Consider the following 22,767-nt stretch of genomic DNA (forward strand, 5'->3'; position numbering starts at 1 on the left):
TCAAGCATATGTGAATTTTGAGCTAAGGACGTACCATGAGTTTTGTCAAAGTGACCAGGAAGAAACATCTGTCATTGTACTTGAACAAAAATTTTGGACAATGTCACATGATCATTGTTAATACTATGTTCTGTTTTTTTTTTTTTTAATTTCTAGATAAATGTCTAAAATTCATATTTCCATCCACTAAAACCAGTTTTCCTCCTCTAGAGGTTGTGACAAATTTTGATATTTGTTTAAAATTATAAAATTTCTATTTTAATTAATTTATTTATGGGCTTACATGGGCTAGATTAGGATAAAAATGAGAAACAAACACATGTCAAGAGTTCAACTAAAATGAATATGTTCATGGTCCGTTAAGGTTGGTGGGCTGTTGTCCACTTGTCATGTTGATGTCTCTTAATGGGCTTGTCTTGATAACTTATCATCTTCATGCATACATATAGACAGAGTAAGCATTACATTACATGATAAGTTTTCGCACCAAAAGATCATTCTTATGGAAATTTTTTACGCGACATTAAAAATATCGAAACTGTTAAAAAAGATTTACACTTTGACTGTAGTCAAATTATGTAAAAAATATTTTTCCAATCTTAATATAACTTGGTAAAATACCAAATCCCTAATTTTTGTTTATGATTTTCAACGGTCTTGATAGAGGCTTTTTTGTGATGGTGTGAATAGGAGACTGTCTAGCCAATTAGAGGTAGTTCCTTAAGCTAATTAATTACGTGCAGTATAGTATATCATTTTAGCATGGATTAGCGTGCGATCAAAGTTATCCGCTCGTGTCACATATCAAAACATAATCTCTATATTTTTCTAGGATTAATTTTACTACATAATAATTTTTTTAAAAAGCCCATTGCTTGAAAACAAATACTTACACATCACGTAAACAATTTTTTTTTAATCATTAATTATTGTCAAGTATATATTATTAGGTTCAATTTGTAAAATGTTAACTGTCTACAGACCTTTCAACTATTAGATTAGATCATGTCCGTCTATGAGGGCTGGACTTAAAACCTCCCACGAGGGTACTGTCAAGTATAACTGTTATATAGTTATATGGTTTCAGTTCGAGACTATACATTATTTAATCCAATGAAATAAAAATAAAAGTCATGAGTAATAATTTTTTTTTGTAAGTATAATTCAATATCATAATATTCTCTTCTTTTACATATATACAGGATAAGAATATGAAAAGAGAAAAGGCCGTCAACCCACAGCCGCCATCAACTTGGTTACAGAAAGGAACTACACTGCTCCACCATCAACTGCACCTGTCTGCTAAACTCATATATGTATATATATATATAATGTAATTAATGCTCAAAACGAGGTGATTAAGTAGCAGGGTTTGATGAAATTTCTGTTGGAAGATTATAAATTAATTTATTAATCAAACTTTTTCTGTCACAACCAGCTCGATGAAGTGATATTTATACATGAATTTCATTTCGTAAAGTTTAAAATCAAACAAGACCTGTATATTGTCACTGTAGAAGATGCAGTCAAAGATTTCAAGGATTTTGTTCAAGTTTTCCTTTGAATCGGAAAAAAGAAGGAAGAAAAATGAAAGAACAGATCAAAATTTAATAACTGTTATTAGTAATTTAGTATTAACTTCTATATATATTAATATACATATATATGATACGAAATCAAGAATTAATGGCCAAAACAAACAAAACTTACAATGCATACCTAAAAGCTGTTCTAGTTAAACACATCTAACTCATGAGAAGAATATTCATGGAAAAGATTCGATTGAAACATGCTCATAAAGCTCCCTTCCATAGGCGGCAAATATCTATCCAAAGATTCGAATACGAAATCCGAATCAGGAGACGTTGAAGAAGAATCATTGCAAGAGTTCATCAAACTAGGAACGAAAGATCCTTGCCCATCTACGCCTGTTTGGTCAAGAATTTCAGGAGAAGAGTTCAAGTTTTGATCACCACCATTAACGTCCATAAAACGAGCAGCATCGGAGTCTTTTCCGGTGAGTTCTTGCACAAGAGCCCTAAATTTTGAAGCACTGGTCTGAACTTTCATAGGGCTGGATATGTAAACAACTTTGATTGCCTTTTTACTTCTTTTTGCTTGTCTTTTGTTCTTCATGTTAACACCAAGTACATCCATAGCTAAAAAGAAGAAATACCCAGAAGAAGAAAGGAAATGATTGTTTGTGGATGTTGAAAAGTTTATGTACTGAACTATTCTTGGTAGGATTTATATAAAGGTACGGAAGGATGATTTTCGTAGAAGGTGATTAGATAAGAAAAAAGTGCAAGAGGTGTTACTTCTTGGAAGGTGATAATTGATAAGATTAGAGAAAATCTTAGGAATGACAGGAAATAAAACAAAAGGTAACTAGAAGATTTTGTTAATTAAGGATGCTTAAATGACCCGCAACCAATTGGCGGGGGTGTTTTGAGACCTAATGCAGGGCTTTGATTTGGAATCTGGTATACATTGTAGCGAGAAGGAAAATGGGACGGAGCACGTGCGCAGTCACCTGTGACTTAGAACACATTGGAGCTAGCTAGGCTTTTAAGGAGTTTTTGACTTCAATTTCTTTTCAAACACACGTGGCTGGATATGATTGGTTTAAGTAATGTATTAATATCTAAAGGTCTCTATCATGTCATCAAGTTGTGATATAATTAGGGTAATTACTATTTGGCCCTTCTGCAGTCGTTGCCCTATAACATCCAATAATTAGTTTTTTTTGGTTAAGTGACTTTAAATGTCAAAAATACTCTTAAAAATTATTATTATATAATATTTATTGTTTAGTAAAATACACTAATAAAAATCTCAATTTTCTTAATATTATTATTTAATCTCTTTTATAGTAATTATTCTTAAGGATAATTTTTTTTAGAGAATGCTTAAGGATATTTTTAATATTTCACAATCATTTAAAAAAAAAACTAAACATTTAATATTATAATATGAAAATTATAACGCACGGAGTGTGATTTTGAAAAAGAAAACCGTTATTAGTGTATTTGACAAAAATTTAAGGATAATATAGTTATTTCGCCAATGTAATTTTATTTATTTATTTATTTATTTATGTCAATATTGTCATCTTAACTCTTAAACAATTCATTAGTTTATGCATTAATTATGTTAATTAACTAATATTTGGGACCACGGAAAATGAGGGCTACAATGAAAGTGAAAGTAGCAACTTGATATGTAACTTCCTTGTAAGACATATTATACGTGCACACAGAGAATTTTTAGCACCACATTTTATTATATATAGATTATACAATTAGCAACAAATTTATTATTTAAATATTTTTATTTCCAATTTAAGAACCCTCTCTCCCTGAAACGGCAACAGATTAAAATACTCTTAATTCATATTATCAATATTATAATAGATACTATTATAATAAAATCAACTGTATTCATAATAAAATAACAGTTAAAAGAAATTTTTATTAAATATCATTTTATATAAAAATACGTGTGTAAATTAAAAATATGAAGACACGTAAGTACAGAAAAAAAAATCTAATGTGAAAATTTCTTAATCAATATGATTATTAAAAATTCGTAGATTCCCATTGCTTAGATGCTCCACGTCTAGAAGATAAAAACAAGATGACAAAAATGTCCAATTAGTGGACCCCACAATAGGGAGAAAAAATAAATGTTAGAAAAATTGACATTTGTCCTTGCCTTAAAAGTTAATTGAAATCTATCCAACAAGTTGCTAATGTGTCCCTCCACATCATCGCCCTTTTAGCCACATAATTCAAACGCCTTTTTATGTGACAACTTTCAAATTCTACAGTAGCCGTTTGATTGGGCAGCGATGATGCGGCAACTGATCTTTCCGCTGCGATGACGTCAGCTACGACGTCGCTGCTGTCGTCGAGTTAGATCATCAACTTCGCTTGAGCCTTGTCTTTCCATACTTTCCAGAAACTTTTGACCTAATTAGTCTATCTTCCTGTATTTTTTTTTTTTTTTTTAAGTGTTTCTTGAAACCGGTTTTTCTTTATTTTAAATTGGATTATTTCAACAAGAACTATTAAAGATTTTTGGGATCTAATTAATGCGTTCTTTCTAGAAACTGTACGGAATTACAAATTGATATTGATGGAAATAAAAATAAAATAAATTCAATAAAAGTTCGGGTCGGTTCAAATTTGGTTTAGAAGTAAGTCAAATTTAAGCATGAAGTGGTTTGACTCGGTAAGTCTCGCAAAGTGTATCATTTGTGAGGCTTGCAAACAAATTCATTGAACAGACTGAACTAACTCGTTTAATAAGCTCGTGAACAAGCTCGTTTAATGAACTTATTAACGGGCTCGTTTAATAAAATCATGAATAAACTCTTTAAATAGGATCATTAACAAAATCATGAACAAACTCTGTTTACATTTTTTTATAAATATATTAATTTTTATAATAACTATTTTAAAATTTATTATATTAATAAATAAATTACGATATAATTTTTTTATAATTTATAAAATTATGAACTTATGATTAGATAATCTATTGTTATCACGTTTACATGGACTATATTTATTTATTTTTAATCATACTTATTTATACTTTAACTAACTTAATAAAATTATATCATTTCATATAAAAAATCTAATATTTAATTGTTACTTACTTAATTTTAATATGAATATAATAATTTATTGTAATATGAATATATTATTATTATAATTATATGTTTCTAGTACTTTTCTAATTATAAATATTATTCTAATAAAAACATCAATTATCACTTTTATAATTATAATTAGTTTCTAGTACTATTTAAATTATAATTATTTTTAATTATAAATATCATTTTAATGCACACATTAATTATCACTTTTCTAGTTATAATTAGGAATACATATCAAAAGTAATATTATACTTATATCTAATAATAATATTATAATAGATAGAATGACTATTAAATACCAATAAATTTATTTATAATATTTAATATTGTAATATATTATTGTCCAAAGATATAATAATTATTTAATTAATAAAATAATTTTCATTAAAAATTAAAAATTTAAACTGCAAACTACGTCGTTTAGGTCTAAAGAAACGCTTAACCCTCCATCGCATCTTCCTCCACGCATTTCGTCTAACCCGAGCCGTTCTCTCAGTTCGTCCATCCATCGGACCACCGCCATCTTATTGTCTAGCCGTTCTATGAACCGCTCCTTCCCCGTCATATCTCTCATTCTATCTGACTCCAAAATCTCTTGTAAATCTCTGTAATTTCAGTTTTCTCTCTCTCTCTCTCTCTCTCTGTCTCTCTTACAGAGAAAACTCTAAACCTTCGAACTTACTTGCATCAATGGAGAGCAAAAGAGAAGGGAACAAAAGCCGATAACTGCCATCTTCCTTCTAATTTCATATGCTCAACAAGATAATAGGTATTTCTTCTTATTCTTTTTTTTTTTTTTTCTTAATCATAAATTTGTGCGTGCCTCTGCTGCTTATACATGGGTCTCGAAATCTTGCTCCTCTCCGTTTTGTTTTTGACTCAGTGAATTGGGTGATGCCTGTGTTTGATTCTATTGTAGGATTTAAGCCTTTGTTTGATTAGGTGAAGACAATTGGGTGTTTGATTCCGTTGTGACTAGTGAACACAATTAGGTGATGCCTGCGTTTGATTCTACTTAGGATTTTAGCCCTCGGCTTTCATTATGAGCATTGTTGGTATAAACTGTCCTCTGCTTTGTTTCCAGCTGCAATACAAACGCTATAATTAATTTTTCGTCCTTCAATTTGCAGTCTGGACAGCATTTGTTTACATTCTCTACAGTTTGCAATACCTAAATATTGTCTCTGTCCAGAAATTTTAAGATAAGTGGCAAGACGGATTAGGAGAGAATCAAGAATGGCAAATTACTATGATATTGATGATATTCTCGCGGAAGAAGAGGTCAACACTGTGTTTTTCATCTCCCAACTCCTAGTATTTAAATTTCAAATTTTCTTACTGTTGTTGTTTTCATGCTTCCTCCTGCTTGCAGTTTCTTCCAGTTGTATTCCACAAGGCGGTAAATGGAGTGAAAATTGATGAAAGCACTGAAAGAGGCTATGTAAGTTCTGAGGCATTTCCGTGGAGTGGGAGTGAAAAATAAATTTGTGTTCTGATATGTTGTTAAATTGTGGTTCTTAGGTTGAACAAGGTACAAAGGTGGAGCTACCTTTCTGGCTCGCTCGTGAGTTACACTTGAGGCAATCTGTATCAATGAGTGTTCCCGCCTGTTTCAATCAGAAGTAATTGTCCCATTAGTTCTAAATGATATTTTTTGTTTTGCATTTGAGTAAGAGAAAGATGCATTTTTGTACTCTTGTTTCGATCACAGTGATGCACAATGATCTGGATGCGTAGTTGAGGGGAGCAGACGTAGTTTAACTCACTTGCATCACAACTTCATGTTTGTGGTTATGTGTAGATGTAATAACTCTGGCTAGAAGCCCGAGTATTTTAGCAAATTCTTGTCAAGTTCTCTAATGAGGGATTACATTGTATGATAGAAAACTTCCAGCAGAATGCTTATGCATAAAACATAACAATAGGTTGTTAGAAGTAATTCAAGGTTGTATTTTCTTGTTAGTTCTTTTTTCTTTCTCATAATGGCTTCTTTCACTGCTAGAACGAGGCTGGAAATCCAAGCTGATGCAGCATGTGTGGATCTTAAATCTCGCTGTCCATACTTTTACGAATTTGGATGCAAGCTAGCACCATTGTAAGTCTCTTCCCTATATCTTTGTATTTGTCTATGCACGTGCCCTTCACTGACAGTCATTGTTTGTTATCATTATTATTATTCTTAATTTGGTTATAGTGGAAGCAATGAACTTGCTTCATAGATGAATACAGGTTCTAAAACTTAGAAAACAAATGTTTGAATATCTTCTTATGCATGAATTGCCTAGTTGCCAACCACACACCTTATCAATTGACTAAAACCTTAGGAAATCTTCTATGCCATAGCATGCATGAGAAGATTGATTTATTACCAACCAGAAGCATTGAAGACCTTATTGTCCTTGGCCTCAAAGATAGGAGTTATTGGTTTGGCATTTCTCCTTTATGGAACATGTTGTTTTAGCTTTCTACCTAGGTCTTAGATTATATTTACCTCCATGCATGTTGAAGTTATAAAGCAGATCCTAGGAAGTTTATTTTCTAAGAGGTCCATCTATCATGTAAAATTCACTTGTCTGGATCTTTACAATATGCAGAAGCTAAGTGGAAAATGCCTCTTAACAAAATATGAAAATAAACAAATTGACCTTGTCTGTTGATTTTTAAAGTCAGTCTTGGAACATTTGCTTTCCTGGTTCCTAACCATATGGTGCACCTAATGTTAAGCTTTGGAGGAATATAACACTTGATTAGCATTCTGCACGGTGTTTCTTTTATGTCAAAACTAATGCCTTTAAGGCAACTGTTTCAGTAAAAAAAAAAAAAAAAAAAATACTATAATCAAATTTCATATGGCATATGTCTGTGATTTAATGTAATGCAATGAAGTTATTCTTTTGCTGTCCTTTTTGTGGTAACTGCTAAGACTACAATAAGCATTGGATAACCGTTGATATTAAATTTGCAAATGTTACTATCCTTATCATTCTTTCGTCATCAAATTTGTTTTTACTGACCTTTTACTTTTTTGGTATTATTATGCATAGGTGCGATAAAACCATTGGATTGTTGCTCTCTTATGCATTTAGAACCCGGTATAAGGAGGTTTTGTACAAGGCACACACTACAGCATTTACAGCAACCTCCAAATTCTGGGCATTTTTATCTAAAGAAGAAAGCAACTGTGAGATTCATCTGCTTGTTTAATCATATTATTTTCTCTTTTTATGCCTTATGTTTAGATGGTAATTTTCTTAGTGTGGCTGTGAAATGCTAGTGTACGAGGCAGCTCAATCTTCCATGGCAGCCTTCAAGAAATGGCGAATGGGTGGCCCCAGATTGCAGAGAGCGTCAATTCTTGGGAGGAAGAGAAAACCAACAGACTAGGGGATATTTCTAATTTGTAGTTACTCTCACTCAGACATTCATGCTTTGATGTTAATTGAGTCTGAAGCACAAAAAAATCGTAATTTGTACTATAAAAGCTTCTCCTTTTCTGTTTTCTGTTTTCTGTTTTCTGTTTTCTCCATTGATGTTTGATTTTGACTTCGAATTTCATGACTCTTGACTTTCAGATAAATTACAGACTAAAAACACATTTGCAATAAACTAAATTGCTCATTTGCTTCAACAGAATTTTCTCAGAAAGGATACTTAAATCGAAGAATGCAAGAACTAGCAGCAACTTAAAAGATGAGGTTTTTACAGACTGAAAGTCAGCGAAGTGTTTATGTGAATTGGGCGCTAGCATTGACTTATCATGTTTAATTGCTTTTGTCGTTACAGATAGAGTGAAAGAATACAAGAAATGTAAATACCACAAAGCAAGGCCCAACAATAATTGGGCTAAAAATCTTATCAAAGCCCAATAAACAAATGGACTAAATAACTTGGCCTATATTTGCTTCGTGAATTAGAGAAGCCCAAAATAAACCAATGCGTTTGCTAGCTCCCTTCTACATTCAACAAAGAAGTTGAAAAGAAAAAAAAAAAAAAAAAAAAAAATCATCCCAACTCTTTCCCCTATAGCATGTGCCTCCCAAAAGAATACTCCACTTTCTATTTACACACAGATTATAATTAAAAAAAAAATTTATTCATGTAAATTTTTCATTATATACATTTTAAAAAATACATAAGCAATTATTATAATTGAATAATAAATAAAAATTAATGAGGATTATTGAAAATAAAATAAAATTTAATAAATGTATAATAGACCATGTAAGAATTAACTATAATGTAAAAAGATAAATAGAATATATTTTGGAACGAATCAAAAAGAAAAGACGCTCTATCTTTTTAAATTGGAGGGAGTAGTGTATTGCGTAATATTTACAAATATTACTATATTTAATTAGTACAATTCATTATATAATACGTACAATAAATATTTCTACTTATATTTTTTAAATAAAAAAATTTTTTTCCTAATATTTTTTATAATTATTTTCCGTTCTTTGAAAAAGATACTCTCACCAAAATAAAAGCTAAATTTTAAAATATTGATGATTGTAGGCTTTCTATTGGCCAAGGTAAATTAGGGTAAAAAAATTTCAATTATTACAAAAGCCTTTTAACCCGCACTTTGATCATGCATGTGGCAGAAGCAGAGCGAGAATCGGCATTTAACTTGTCTAGGTCTCGACCGGAGAGAATCATAGCCCTGTCACTAGCAATAGTAAGCCAGAGTGGCTGTATTGTAACTGTGCCAGTATTTCTGACATAATTAACAGCGAAGAAAATTATAAAAGCAAATTATAAAAATGGAAAAAACAGACACAAAAACAATTCATGTCAAAGCACTAAACATTAAAAAAATTGATTAAAAAATCATTAGTCCTTGGAAAGTGGAAGATTTCTACAGAAGAGGACGTCTAGAGATTGGAATGATCTTCACCTCACTCTCTCTCTAATCCAATACATACATTTTTTTTTTGGTGTTTAACAGTAAAAATTATACCTTCAGTTCAAAAAAGAGAAACTTTTATCATCAAATATCATCATCAACTTCAAAATCCCAGGTGGGTTTGGTGGAGACTCTGTGTCTGTTATGATTTTGACTTGAACAATCACTTCCTGGTATGAAATGAAAGTTTTCTTCTTTGCAGTAGTAGGTGAATTTTGATCTTTAAAAGATTGTTTCATTAGTGTTTTTAGCTTGCTTTGGCTTTTGGGTATTGCTTGTTTAGTTGTGAAACTACTTCGCAATATATGAGAGGGTAAGCATGACGTCTCGAAGATTCAGGAATTAGGGGTTTTACAGTGTTTTACCTTGAATTTGACTTCTGGGTATCACGGGGCTGGTGAAAATTTGTGAACTGACAACATGTTAGGGTAGAGCCCTTTGTTCTCTGCAAGGGTTATTACCTCTACTGCGCTTCATTTTGATCTGCCGAGCATCATTGAATTGGCGTTATATTGTTACTGTATAAGTTTTTAGAAGTTGAATTCTGGGTCTTTCGTATGTGAGTCATTGGGTTGGTGTTGCTGTATCATTGGATTGGTGCAAGTTGTTTACTTTGTCTTGCTTTGGAAGCTTATACTCTATGAAAGCAGCATCTGTTTTATTTTATTTTCTTTCTTCTTCTTCTTCTTCTTTTTTTTTTTTTTTTGTGTCTTGCCTGAGTCTGGCATCTGGGTGTTGCTGGATGGGTGCCAAATTCCAAAATCTAAATTTAAATATTGTGCTGAAAGTTCTCATATTTAGGGTTTTTTATATTGTGGGTTGGTCATGAATTGGTTGTATTTTAACAAGCTATTTTGGTTGTGTTCTGATTGGGGTTAAATGTTTTTGTTCTTTTTTCCCCACTTTTTTTTTTTTCCTTTTTTCTGCCTTTTGTCGTGAAAATTGACCGGGAGACTATTTGTTTGGCATCAGACTTAGGTAGAGTAGTTGATCAAATTTGTATTTGATCTATGTAAAATCTTCTTGTAAGATTAGCTCATTCATTTTCTGGTATATGAAATGACATTGGTTATAAACCTGTATAGCTTATGTGATCGGGATGTTTCCAAGGTTCTTTGTACTGTGTTTTAGACTTGGATGGAATCTGAGTATTTTTTTCTGTTATTCTAAGAATATGATTTGAAGAGTTTTATGCTTGCAGTGAACTAGGCTTGAGCTTTGAATGAATCTTGTGAATCTGTGAATAGAACCAATCTGCTAGAACTCAGATTTTAGATAAGAAGTACTTTTGTTCTTCTGTATTTGATTGTTACCATTTCTTATCTTCTTGTTTGTCTCTTTCTTTGCTTTTTACTGAAGGAAGAGAGTGATGCTTATTGCAGTTTGGTTTAGGTAGGGGTTCTTGCTAATTTGCTGGAAGGGGAGTAAGGGGCGAAAGGATAATGGTGATGTATGGGGAGTAGAGGGGGTCTGGAAGATGAGAAGGAAGCCAACGGGATGCTGAGCTTTGATCCTAAATTACCCATTTCAAATGCACCGTAATGTCCCTCTTTGATGTACTTATTTTGTTTTTATTTGAATTTACATTTTGACATGCTATCTTCCTTCAAGTTGTAATTTTTTTTCCCTCAAATTTCTTTACTCTCTGTTCCTGTTTGCTCCATATGAGATCACATAGTAAATTGATGCAATCAATTACACACATTTGAGTAGGTCGGTTAATCCATCAGAAATCTTTTCTGATACTTCAATTTAATTTGTGAATTTTATGTTATAATTTGGTAGATAAGAACACCATAGTTGGGAAGTTTCTTGTTTGGCTGATATATCCTCAGGTCAGAGTTGATTGCAAATATGGTATATTGTCATTGACCAGTGATATAACTAAACTTAGAAATACTTTCCAGTAGTTTGAGTAGTTGAAATTAATTGTGATAGTTTTTGCACAGTTGTTCCTTAATCGTTGTTCACTAATTATAAATTCAAAAAACGTGATTGGAAATCATTAAATTTTCTGGCCAAGACATATCCATGTTTGATCTTAAAGAGAATAATTTGATATGATATGTGTACTTAAATACATTGACCAGTAGTATCATGCTGGCACTCTTGCTGCAACTTAATTTGGTTTCAACTTGTAATGCATTTCTTGCAAGTTATTTCTTAATAAGCTCTGGTTTTCAGTGGCATAGAAGGAAGCGCAATCCATTCATATCGTGTCTGTGATTTTGGGACATTTAAGCGCTCTGTTGCATTTCACTTAGAGGATGCTGTTGAACTGAGTTCAAGTAAGTATTCAGTAATCCAATTGACAGTGCACATTTGACCAGACACCTGGACCTGATAGATAATTGACCTAAAATGCATCTAATGATGTCTTCTTGGCTTGTTTGTTTGTTTAAAGCTTTCATGGGCATTACTTTCTTGCACCCAGAACAATCCACCAGAACATTGGTTATGCAGTACAATATTATCCTTGTAATCAACAAACTATAGAATATGTGGGAATAGTGTTTTTCTTTCCCTTTTTTTTTTATTTTTTTATTTTATGCAACTTGGGGGCATGCACCCTGCAATTTAAATGTGTTTGCTGCTCTAGGTTATCCTCCCCTTTTCACTAACTTTAATCATAACCCTCACTTAATTATTTTGGAGTTTTTGATGGTAAGAATTTTTATCAAGACTTGTAAATAAGTACCTGATTAATCTTTATTTGAGAAAGTTTCATGAATATTTCTGAAAGAGTACAAATGGCAATGTGTAAGAAATTGGTCTGATGTAATATACTAGTGCTCCCTCCGAACAGAATGGATATTTCACTAAATCTAAGAAGTATTGTGATTAGATTTGAGAAATTATTAGTCTGCATCTGTGAAAGATTTTCTGTGACATGGAATTGTAGATACAGTGTTCAATCCAGTAAAAGTTAGTAGCCAAGCAGTCTCTTCTGATCCCCTCCATATTGGCCCTTTCAATAAGGTGAATTTCCATATTCCATTTGTTATATGAGGTTTATGCCTTTATTAGATATTGCTACTAATAAATTTTTCTTCTATCTTGTCAAAACAGTCAAATACTTCTTTTAATATCAATCCATCTGCTGCTCAAGTGGAATCTCAGAGATTGTCATTAGAAAAGAATCAACAATTGAACCTGGTTTCTATATCTGGTGGTAATACAGAGAACTGGGGAGAGTCCAACATGGCTGATGCCAGTCCTAGGACTGATATCTCAACAGATGCCGATACTGATGATAAAAATCAGAGGGTTCTATTCCTTTCCGCCCTTCCCTTTATATTTTATGTGCTAAATTCTGCATATTTGGATATTTGCGGAGATGGTACTGCTAGTTATTAAGAATTTTAGTAACTACTCCGTGTTTTGGATTCCAATGTTGATTCTTTCTGTTGTAGCAAAGGATGAACAGTGACATTATCCTTTCAACTCATCAGAAAATGGATAGATGTAACAAAATTGCTGCAAATCTAAGAATTTGTTGCTTCATGCCTGCAGTTTGATAGAGGTCAATCAACTGCTATTGCAGCTTCAGATTCCAGTGACAGATCGAAGGATAAAATGGATCAGAAGGTAAAGTACCATATAATTCTTTTATGTATAATATTTGACAGTATCTAGCTTCATTTGAGATGTTCCATTATGCTCTGCAGACTCTTCGTAGACTTGCCCAAAATAGAGAAGCTGCAAGAAAAAGCCGCTTGAGGAAGAAAGTATGCCTCGCCTTTCTTCTATCATTCATTTTAATCAGCATTTTGCACTCACTTCTTTATTTGTTTTTCATAATTTTTTTCCCATTGATGGAATGCATGTTGTTTGATACACTAACACTGATTTTTAATGTTGCATTGCAAATTTGCAATGTAAGATTTATAGCGCTTATATGGTTGGCCAATTAAAAGGCAATGTGAGTCAGTATGAGCACTCATGGCACTGGCTTGGCTTCGACCCAACATGTTTACATTCTATTATTCTTGCTGAAGGTTGTTAGCATGCAAGGAAACCTCTAAAACTGAGGAACTTAGCTCAAAGTGTATAGCCATCTGCTTTGGACAACATACTTCTTGATGCATGCATGCATGTCTAATTATCTCTCTCCGACTGAGTTGCATATATCCTTGTCCTCCGCAGGCTTATGTCCAGCAACTAGAAAGTAGTCGCTTGAAGCTGACCCAACTGGAGCAGGAGCTCCAGCGAGCTCGACAGCAGGTTAACTTTGACTAATTCTTAATCATTTTTTCTGTTTGTTCATTATACATCATCTTTTTCAGGTATTAATTTTTTTTTCAATCTTTTCACTTATTTACTTATTTCCCCTTGTTTTTCCTACATAGGGAATCTTTATATCAAGCTCAGGAGATCAAGCCCATTCAATGAGCGGAAATGGTAGAACCTCTTGTTCTAAATTAAACATGTTTACAAATTTTTTTGTGAAAAAAAAGAAGCTATTTATTCACTTAGAAAGGTCAATATTTTTTCTTGGGAATAGTTTTTTCCAATTTTTATGAATGCTTTGATGAAGTGGTGCATGCAAGCTCTTATTCTACACTAGGCTTGCCAAGCATCGCAGGAGTATAGGTCTGGGCCTTTTCAATCCCTTGTTATTTGATTTGGAGATTTAGTGCTTTTAATAACTTTGATGCTGTAGTCTAGACTTTAATTTATTATTGATGCTGGGATCAAGTTCTGGGTTTCAACGTACCATAATGTCTGATACTGCGTATTAAGTGTCTCCATACCTGTAATGAAGCATTCCATGTCTTCCTCAGATCAAAAAACAAAAGGAACCCTAACATTAAGTTTTTTCTTTTACAATTTGTGCCCTTTATCCTTCATAAGCATGATGGATTAAGAAAGTTAAGGGAAATGGAAAAGGCTTACAATGCATGCCTCTATCCATGAATTTGAGTTTGAATTCATGTTAGGCGTGCAGTTCTTTTCTCATAAGCATGCTCCACACCGATGTTATCTTGTTACCCAGAATTTTATCATGCTAAATTTAGTTCTTAATTGATTAAGAATAGGTGAGATTTATTTTTCTGCTTTGGACGGAAAAGAAATTATATTTAAAATGAAGGAGAAAATTATTTCAAACAGAAGGAAAAGTTTCTTCCTAAGCAAGGATGAAAAAGAGAGAAAAAGAAAAAGAAAAAAAAAACTAGTTATTTGTAGGTGCTTTCTGAAGTTGCTGTATGTCCGTTAGTGAAACCTCCTGGAAATGTACCAAAAGCAGAAGAGCATACTGCCTTAATATTGGCATCTGATAAACTAATGTTTGCAGTATGCATTAGATTACTAAATTACTTTTCTTTTATCTACCATGTAATACTCCATGAGATTGGCCTGAAGTATGCTGATTCCAGTTTTAATGTACTGAGGCTGCATTTATATAGGCCTTTACTAGCAAATTTTTTTTTATAATTATCTCTGAAAAAAAACTGAAATTCAGCCTCTCATCGTCTCTTGTATCAAATTCATTGCTCTGCGTGCAAGTCCATAGCATGACCTACATAATTGTTTTCACCATATCCTGTGCAGGAGCAATGGCATTTGATGTGGAATATGCAAGGTGGCTAGAGGAGCAAAATAGACAAATCAATGAGTTGAGATCAGCTGTCAATTCCCATGCGGGTGACGCCGAACTTCGAATTATCATAGATGGTATAATGGCTCATTATGATGAAATTTTCAGGCTGAAGAGCAATGCAGCCAAGGCTGATGTTTTCCATTTGCTGTCTGGCATGTGGAAGACACCTGCTGAGAGGTGTTTCTTGTGGCTTGGTGGCTTCCGTTCATCAGAGCTTCTGAAGGTGAGTTGTCTCATATTGCTCGTGCCATATGATGCTGGACTGGTGGTTAAAGCATTTAGTCTCTGTAGCCTCTGTGGTAATAAAATTGTTACCATTTTACTTATTTTCTGTCTTGGTCTGTCTACATTAGCTGCTGAATGTCAGTCTTAAGGTTTTTATAAAAGTGCCTGTGCATGTAGCTATTTGTGTGCTTATGAGAATACCAGCCCTGACTGTTCCTGCCAACCCTGTTATCATGGGTGCTGGGAGTATTTATGATTGATCTGTTTTGTCTAAGGTTGTGATGGATTTTAGCCATCTCTTGTCCAATCCCATATATCCCATGGCAGATAACTTCCAGACTAGGATAGCATCCTGATGTTTGAATATGCTCTATTTAAAATTTTTGGAAATTTAATGAATGTCAGCTGTCAATGAGATATATAATTTTTTCTCTGTTGATGTCCCTTTCTGTTTCTCTAAAATTATAAGTGTAGAATATGCTGATGGAGACATTTTCCACTATATAGTGCACCGTCCATGTTTCGACTCTAGAGAAGGTCCTTCATACTTTGAGATAGATGGCTTGACTTGTTTGGCTGTTTACCTTTATGGTTAAAACATTCCTTTTCCCTTCTTTCTCCATTCTTTTGTTGTTATAATGGGAAGGAGAGGTTATTTGATTGACAAATCTTCAGATAAAAGGACAGAAAAGAAAGGGCAGAATGAGTTTGATCTAACAGACAGGTTAAATATGTGAAGAGTTGGGGATCAGGGATCTCAAGTATGACTGGGTTGAGAGTAAAGGCAGTCTGCATCTATCCCTGAGTATGAGGACAACTCTGCTGATGGCAGAGATGCAAGGGGAAAAGCCCCCTGCCTATTCACCTTTCTCATCTGTCGTGGCAGCAGTATGGTAGTTTTTCTTTTTGTGCATTGTGGTTTTTCTGCACCTGCTTATGTGCGTTTGAACTTTATTGTCCTTGGATTTCAGTAATTTTATGCTTGATTCATCATTTTTTTGAGTATGCTAGATCCATCTTCCTTTGCATTGCATTGGTTGATTACTGCTGAAAATATCTAATAATTTCTTGGCCTCCCATCTTAAATATGATGTCCCCTCCGCTCTCTCTTTTTTGTTTCGTTTTTGGAGGGAAGGAAACTGCTCTATTTCCTTTTGTTCCAGAACGTGATAAAATTGTTTATGGTTGCAGCTTCTTGTGAATCAATTGGAGCCCTTGACTGAGCAGCAGTTGGTGGGCATAGGTAATTTGCAGCAATCTTCCCAACAGGCAGAAGATGCTTTATCTCAAGGAATGGAGGCATTGCAGCAGTCTCTGGCTGAGACATTATCTAGTGGATCCCTTGGTTCATCCGGTTCATCTGGAAATGTGGCAAATTACATGGGTCAGATGGCCATGGCCATGGGCAAGCTAGGGACTCTCGAGGGGTTCATTCGTCAGGTAATTACATTTAACGCCATTTGTACATTTCATTAATGCGCGATTCACTTGAGACAGCTCTAAAATCCACTTACTGACTAATTTAACAATTCGAATGATTAGCTTCTTTCCAAGATTGATATTGACGTGCGCAACTTTAAAATTTGATAATTAAACTTAACAAAATAATAAAATGTCTTATACAAGTTATATACCAGAGTATTGAATCTCTTTGAATTTGCTAAGGTCTTGTGTTTTCTTGCATCCCTTCGTCCAGAGATATTGTTTCTCAGGAGGATTTTTTCTTTTTTAAATTGATGGATTTTTAAAATCAGGCTGATAATCTGCGGCAGCAAACGCTACAACAAATGCACCGCATATTGACAACCCGCCAGTCAGCTCGTGCTCTTCTTGCTATCCATGATTACTTTTCCAGATTACGTGCTCTCAGTTCCCTTTGGCTTGCTCGACCGAGAGAGTGAGCTCTGCAGCGGAGTCATGCATTTGCAGGAAAAAATCTTGGGTGATATTCCAGGTCCAGCAATCATTCATGGTTTCTAATGTCTAAAGTATATTTTTTTCCCCCATCCTTTCTCATGCTGTAGTTTCAGTTGGTGTATCATGGGAACTAATCTGTATCAGCAACAGTAGTCATCCATCTTACTGGCACAAAAATTGACCGCTCCAGAAACATATATAAATACATATATCAATGTTAATTATTTATGTTCATAGTATCATCTTTTAATTATCCACATTGTGATGGGAATTTTAAAATTGACTGTCCTTGTAATTCGACATTTTTGTAATGAATTTGAAATTTGGGACACAAAGTTCACTTCTCTTTTCCAAGGTTTCTTTTTATTATGGTTCAGTGTTTGCCCGCGTACATTTGCATCTTGAAATGCATTAATTCCGACATGAGCTTCCATGCAATTCATGGGATTCTGTTTTCATTGATTTCTCCCCAAAGATCATAGATGTTACATTCCTCTCTCCCCCAAAGCCTAGGACTTCGATTTGCTTGTTCTTTCCGGTGAACACAGTCGTTGAAAGCCCGATAGTCAAATCTATCATCATGCTAAACCAAAAAATAGAAACGGTACTCTTCTGACAGCTGAACAACTTTCACCACCAATAGCAAATGACAGTTTTTTGATTTAGAAATCTAACAGGAAATATGAAAAGGTAACAATTTGGTTCCAGCGAAGTGGACCATAAGTATTTTATTTGGAAAATCCATTCCCAACAGGAAAAAGGAAACAAAATAGAGGCACCTCCACGAAACATTGAAGTTTAGTAGTAGTTGCTCTTGTAGAAGTTCTTGAGGAAGTCGGACATGCCTTGATCTTTACTGTCCAAATCCTGCACAAGCCCATGCTGACCCACTACATATTGGCCAATAATATGATGACGCTGCTTTGCATGTTCTACAATGTTGTTCAGCTCTTCCATTCCTTTGAATAGCAGCATATCAATCACCTGCAGGTTTATTACCATTAGCAGGACAAAGAATGGTTTCCAAACGACCGGACTTAGTTAAAAAATGGGAATAAAAAGTGAAACCTAGGAAATTAGCATAAAGTCGTTCTCTGATGATCCCACTGTTTCGAGAGGAAACGTTAGGAGAGAAGAATTCATTTTTCTCCCTCAATTTCTAGGGAGCAATTCCATCTATATTCAATCAGGTGGAAAATTGGAATATCAGGCCATTGAAGGGGAAGAATGGAATTTGAGAATATGATAATTGAGAGAGTCCACAAAGCCAGATTCCAGGGAAAAATGCAGACTAGAGGACAAATTTCATCTTGGTCACCCAATCTATGACTTAATTAACTATTTTCTAAATTTACAACATATGAATTATTGCATCTCAGTTCTGATATGATAAGCATATTAGGAACATTTTCTAGCAAGTTTTTGCAGGAAATCTGATGTACCAGTATAATCTTGTGTTCGGATTACTGTATTTGATCTGAAATCTAGAATTTTATGCGTAGAGCATATATGAAATCACAAATTCTTGTATCTTCATCACTCAAAGTTTTAACTTTCACTCGGAGATGCATAAAAAGAAAAGGGTGAAACCTCAAACCTGTCCTATGTCAAAATTTCTTATGACCCAAATGATAAAATGCTAGCCTCCATTCGAATGTTACTCAGAATAAGATAGAGACTGCCATTAAAATCAATTTCTTATATTTTTCTTTATCATGTATAAAGTACAACTTGTTATGCAACCCCAATACTTCACAGTCTACAATTCGTAAATAAAATAACACAATACAACAAAATTCCATATGCATCTAAGGGAAAAAAGGCACCATTTTGGATATCCCTTATCTAATTGCAAAGTTTCAATTTTTTTTTTTTAGAAAAAAAGCCTATCAAAATGAAAAGCCTAAAAAATAATCAAATTTTCAGAATCAGATATAATTGATGGAAAGCAACAGGATGAACAAAATCGCATCGATACAAATGAAGACGGAAGAGAGAGAATTTAGAAATCAGACCTTGGGATTGGTGACGTTGGAGTTCTTGCGGATCTGAGAGGCGATGCTGGAACGGAGCTCGGAAACGGTAACGACGTCCTGTAAGTTGTAGATGTCCATTATGGTAGGAATGGATCTGCAAGCCGTTCTAAAGAAATCAAACACTCGAGCCCTTGCCTCCTCCAGACTCGCCGAGTTGGGCGGCACCTTCAAGCTTCTCAACGTAAACGCCATCTCTTTCTCCTTCACTCGCTCAACTCACTCAGTTGACTCAGTTCTGAGTCCTCACTTTCGGAGAATTGATAAATAGCCCAATACAGGTGTTCCAGTGAGATATCAATCTCCAGTTCAAACAATAACGAACTTGAATGGGATACGATGAACATTGAACTGGTTAGCGCGACGCCGTTTTGAAATGTTTATTTCGATACCAAAAAACTATTATGCTACGTACTACATGTCGTTTAGTTATAAAAATTCGACTTTCTGGTGAAAAATTGTATTATATAAAAGAATTGGATTTATCGTATTCGGATCACAATAAAGTTAAAGACGATGCTCATCTTGCCCTTTAAATCTTCATAAATTTGCTTAAAATTTAATTTTTATTGTATAATTTGCCCTTTGAGTTTGAACCAAATGATAAAAAGTTTCAATTTTTATGAAAAAATGAAACAAAATAATAATTTTTAAAATTTTTAGTCTTACTTGAGCTTCAGTTCAGCGTTAGAGCCCAAAATTTTTAATTTTTTTTATTCAAAACCCCTAACCCTAATTTCAATTTGAGGCGAATTTACTCTCCAAATTGAAATTAGGATATACACTATGCAAATGTTCAAAATAAAGTGTAATTGCAACAACTCCATTAGTTCAGAATACTTTTGATTATCAAATCCATATTCAAAGATGACTTATGATTAACAATTTTTTGAGAACGTAAATTTCCCACTAAGAAAAGAGCCACACAATGTTGGGATAAAGGTCAATTGATTAGATGATGTTGATCCATCAAAGTTTACACAATCAGCTCTGATCTTTTTTACATTTCCCCACATTCAGCAATAACACATGCCAGTTTAGGCCGGTTGTTGGGTCCAGTAGCCACATTCTCAATCTTCCGGACAACCAAAAGACCATCTCCAAGAACCCTCTGTTAAAGAAGTTAAAACAAGGAAAGGAAAAAAAAAATGAAAATTTTATGAGATACATTTCCATGATCATCTTTGAAAAGAGCACAAAAAACACCTGCAAGTCAGTTCAGGGCAGGTTCCTCTTGAAACTGACTTTGAATATTTGGATCTTAAATGAACTTCGACTCAAGGAATATTAAAGTGAAATAATTAGAACAAGGCAAAGTTAATTAGCTATTTAGTAATTTATAAGAATTGGAGAACATACCCCAAACACAACATGCTTATTGTCGAGCCAGTCGCATTTTGCACAAGTGATAAAGAACTGCAGCAAATGGAGGATCAAATCAACAAAACATCAATTTATGTCAGTTTAAAACAGAATTATTTATTAACAATTTTTCATTTAGCTAGCAAGTTATTTGAAAAAATAAGGGCATAAGGATATGAATTGGGGCATGACTTTAACTCTTCAAAAGTAATTGTCTCTACCAAACGAAGTTATAAATGATGGGAACTGAGGGGAAAAAGATTACTTTATTGGATTGGTTTAAGTAAGCAGGTTAACATCATGGAAGATTATACATTTTTCTTTTTCTTTTTCATAAAAATTATCTTATGTCAAATTCAACCACCTGTCTTATGATTTCTAGTTTATAAGATTAAACAGGTGAACTGCTGCACCTTGAGGGCTTTTAACTTCTGTGCATACAACAATATATCTGGTATATTTACACCTCAAACTCAAATGCTGGAACATGTGTGTGTGTGTGTGTGTGTGAGAGAGAGAGAGAGAGAGTAAAACCTGACATCCGTTCGTGTTTGGCCCACTATTTGCCTGCAACAGAAACACAAAAAAAATGTCCCTTTAGTAAAGGTGAGGTAAAGAACAGTCCTTAATATCAAAATCAAGATTATTCTACAATTAATATAGGTGTCCTAATGCTAAACAATTTCAAGATTCTGAATTAAAAAATATTAGATTTTTCATTTGAAGTCAAACAGGTTGTAATGGAATTATGGAAATATATGTGCTTCAAACGAATGAGATAAACCTCCACAAATTTGGTGCAAAAATAATCTTTGAGCTCCTCTACACTATCAAGCTGGCAACTACAAACTTCTTCAGAGAATATACGTGTTATTAACCGAGTGAGAATTGCCCTTTGTTTCATTAAACCACTAAGTTAATAAAAAACTAACTTTAAGAAAACTTTTATTATAGGGAATTCCTTTAGGCCATTACAGAGTCAGACAAACTACCAAATGCCATTTGTTTAAAATTTGAAACGCACAAAGAAAAGCAAAATAAGATGCAGTTAATTTATAAAGAGAAAATTTCCGACACTCACTAAAACACAGGTCAAGACACCAAAAGCAACAAGACATACACTTAGGAACAAAAGAGAATGCATACCATTGACAGTAGACCAGGACCAGTGTGTTTGGCCGTAAAATTTTCGTCATCAAACTTATGTCCATATATAGAAGCACATCCACTCCCATCATTCTGCAAAGCAAAATTTGCATACTAATGTGACTAACGAAACATACAAGAAAGGGAACTCGGAGTTTGCACAGTTAATGAAGCTTAAATAAGAAGAAATTAAGTGAACCTTAAGAAAATCACCAGCTTGAATCATGAAATCCTTGATCAACCTATGGAACTGGCACCCCTTATAACCTATGGGCGCTCCCGCTTTTCTGCCCATTGAAACGTTTATTAATGGCTACATCAGCCAGACAATTTATCGAAAATCTTCACAACAGTAAGCAATAATTCTCTTTACCTGTGTTCACCGGTACAAAATTGCCTGCCAAATTAAGTAAAAAAAAAATTAATTCAGGAATCAAGCAAAAGCAAGAAACATTAACAGCATCGAAAATGAGAATGGAAAAAACCTGAAATTTTCGGCAGTTTTAGGGGCAATATCGGCAAAAAGCTCCATCTTGATGCGACCGGCAGGGATTGTACCGATAGTAATATCAAAGAAAACGATTGGGTTTTTAGGGTTTGGAGGCCTCACATGCCACTCAACGTTCCCTGTTCCAGCAGCTCCGTTTCCTCCTGACGCCATGAGAAGAGCTAAGAGTCTCTCTTTCTCTCTGCTTAGCTTCTACAAGCTTCTCTGTTTTAGGTTTTAAGCAAGGTTTTTGTTTTTGGTTTTGGGTTTTGGTATTTTACACCCAGGAAAAGTTTGAATTTGCTCCCGCAACTCACACCAAATGTGAAAAAAGCCTCAAAAATATTATTATTTTTAAAATTCTGAGGCTCACAGTTTGTTCTATAGAAAACAGTTTACTTTAGAAAATAGTTTAACTGATAAAGT

General features: G+C 33.8%; 5 protein-coding genes across 10 annotated transcripts; 2 read left to right on the forward strand and 3 right to left on the reverse strand.

Annotated features, from left to right (window-relative positions):
• Window positions 1-1,606: 1,606 nt before the first annotated feature.
• LOC105631246 (hypothetical protein) lies at window positions 1,607-2,503 on the reverse strand. The gene has a single exon (XM_012213306.4). The coding sequence runs from the start codon at window positions 2,155-2,157 to the stop codon at window positions 1,732-1,734; it is 426 nt and encodes a 141-aa protein (XP_012068696.1). The 5' UTR covers window positions 2,158-2,503; the 3' UTR covers window positions 1,607-1,731.
• A 2,616-nt stretch (window positions 2,504-5,119) lies between these two features.
• LOC105631245 (DNA replication complex GINS protein PSF3) lies at window positions 5,120-8,164 on the forward strand. Of its 2 annotated transcripts, none has more exons than XM_012213304.3 (7): window positions 5,120-5,432; window positions 5,856-5,944; window positions 6,036-6,104; window positions 6,185-6,285; window positions 6,666-6,758; window positions 7,708-7,844; window positions 7,938-8,164. In XM_012213304.3, exons 2-7 carry the CDS (start codon window positions 5,900-5,902, stop codon window positions 8,045-8,047), a joined length of 555 nt encoding a protein of 184 aa, XP_012068694.1. In that variant the 5' UTR covers window positions 5,120-5,432; window positions 5,856-5,899; the 3' UTR covers window positions 8,048-8,164. The 2 variants fall into 2 exon arrangements, with proteins under 2 accessions (XP_012068694.1, XP_012068692.1); XM_012213302.4 differs by having other exon boundaries at window positions 5,121-5,432; window positions 5,794-5,944.
• Window positions 8,165-9,440: 1,276 nt separating this feature from the next.
• On the forward strand, window positions 9,441-17,662 carry TGA6 (TGACG motif-binding factor 6). Of its 5 annotated transcripts, none has more exons than XM_012213297.4 (12): window positions 9,441-9,742; window positions 10,952-11,107; window positions 11,754-11,857; window positions 12,472-12,548; window positions 12,639-12,836; window positions 13,083-13,157; window positions 13,238-13,297; window positions 13,716-13,793; window positions 13,919-13,970; window positions 15,123-15,394; window positions 16,588-16,836; window positions 17,151-17,662. In XM_012213297.4, the coding sequence occupies exons 2-12, from the start codon at window positions 11,022-11,024 to the stop codon at window positions 17,295-17,297; spliced, it is 1,398 nt and encodes a 465-aa protein (XP_012068687.1). In that variant the 5' UTR covers window positions 9,441-9,742; window positions 10,952-11,021; the 3' UTR covers window positions 17,298-17,662. The 5 variants fall into 5 exon arrangements, with proteins under 5 accessions (XP_012068687.1, XP_012068685.1, XP_012068686.1 ...); XM_012213295.4 differs by having other exon boundaries at window positions 9,441-9,684; window positions 10,929-11,107; XM_012213296.4 differs by having other exon boundaries at window positions 9,441-9,684; window positions 10,962-11,107.
• A 279-nt stretch (window positions 17,663-17,941) lies between these two features.
• Window positions 17,942-19,668, reverse strand: LOC105631242 (LYR family of Fe/S cluster biogenesis protein). The gene is made up of 2 exons (XM_012213293.3): window positions 19,329-19,668; window positions 17,942-18,297 (listed from the first exon to the last, which is right to left on the reverse strand). The coding sequence occupies exons 1-2, from the start codon at window positions 19,539-19,541 to the stop codon at window positions 18,112-18,114; spliced, it is 399 nt and encodes a 132-aa protein (XP_012068683.1). The 5' UTR covers window positions 19,542-19,668; the 3' UTR covers window positions 17,942-18,111.
• Window positions 19,669-20,172: 504 nt separating this feature from the next.
• Window positions 20,173-22,659, reverse strand: LOC105631241 (Cyclophilin-like peptidyl-prolyl cis-trans isomerase family protein). Its single transcript, XM_012213292.4, has 7 exons — window positions 22,340-22,659; window positions 22,228-22,251; window positions 22,054-22,141; window positions 21,855-21,947; window positions 21,243-21,275; window positions 20,706-20,762; window positions 20,173-20,457 (listed from the first exon to the last, which is right to left on the reverse strand). The coding sequence occupies exons 1-7, from the start codon at window positions 22,513-22,515 to the stop codon at window positions 20,347-20,349; spliced, it is 582 nt and encodes a 193-aa protein (XP_012068682.1). The 5' UTR covers window positions 22,516-22,659; the 3' UTR covers window positions 20,173-20,346.
• Window positions 22,660-22,767: the final 108 nt, after the last annotated feature.

Source organism: Jatropha curcas, chromosome 1 (genome assembly GCF_041381405.1).
Source record: "Jatropha curcas cultivar XTBG-Jc1 chromosome 1, XTBG_Jcur_1.0, whole genome shotgun sequence".
Taxonomy (NCBI): domain Eukaryota; kingdom Viridiplantae; phylum Streptophyta; class Magnoliopsida; order Malpighiales; family Euphorbiaceae; genus Jatropha; species Jatropha curcas.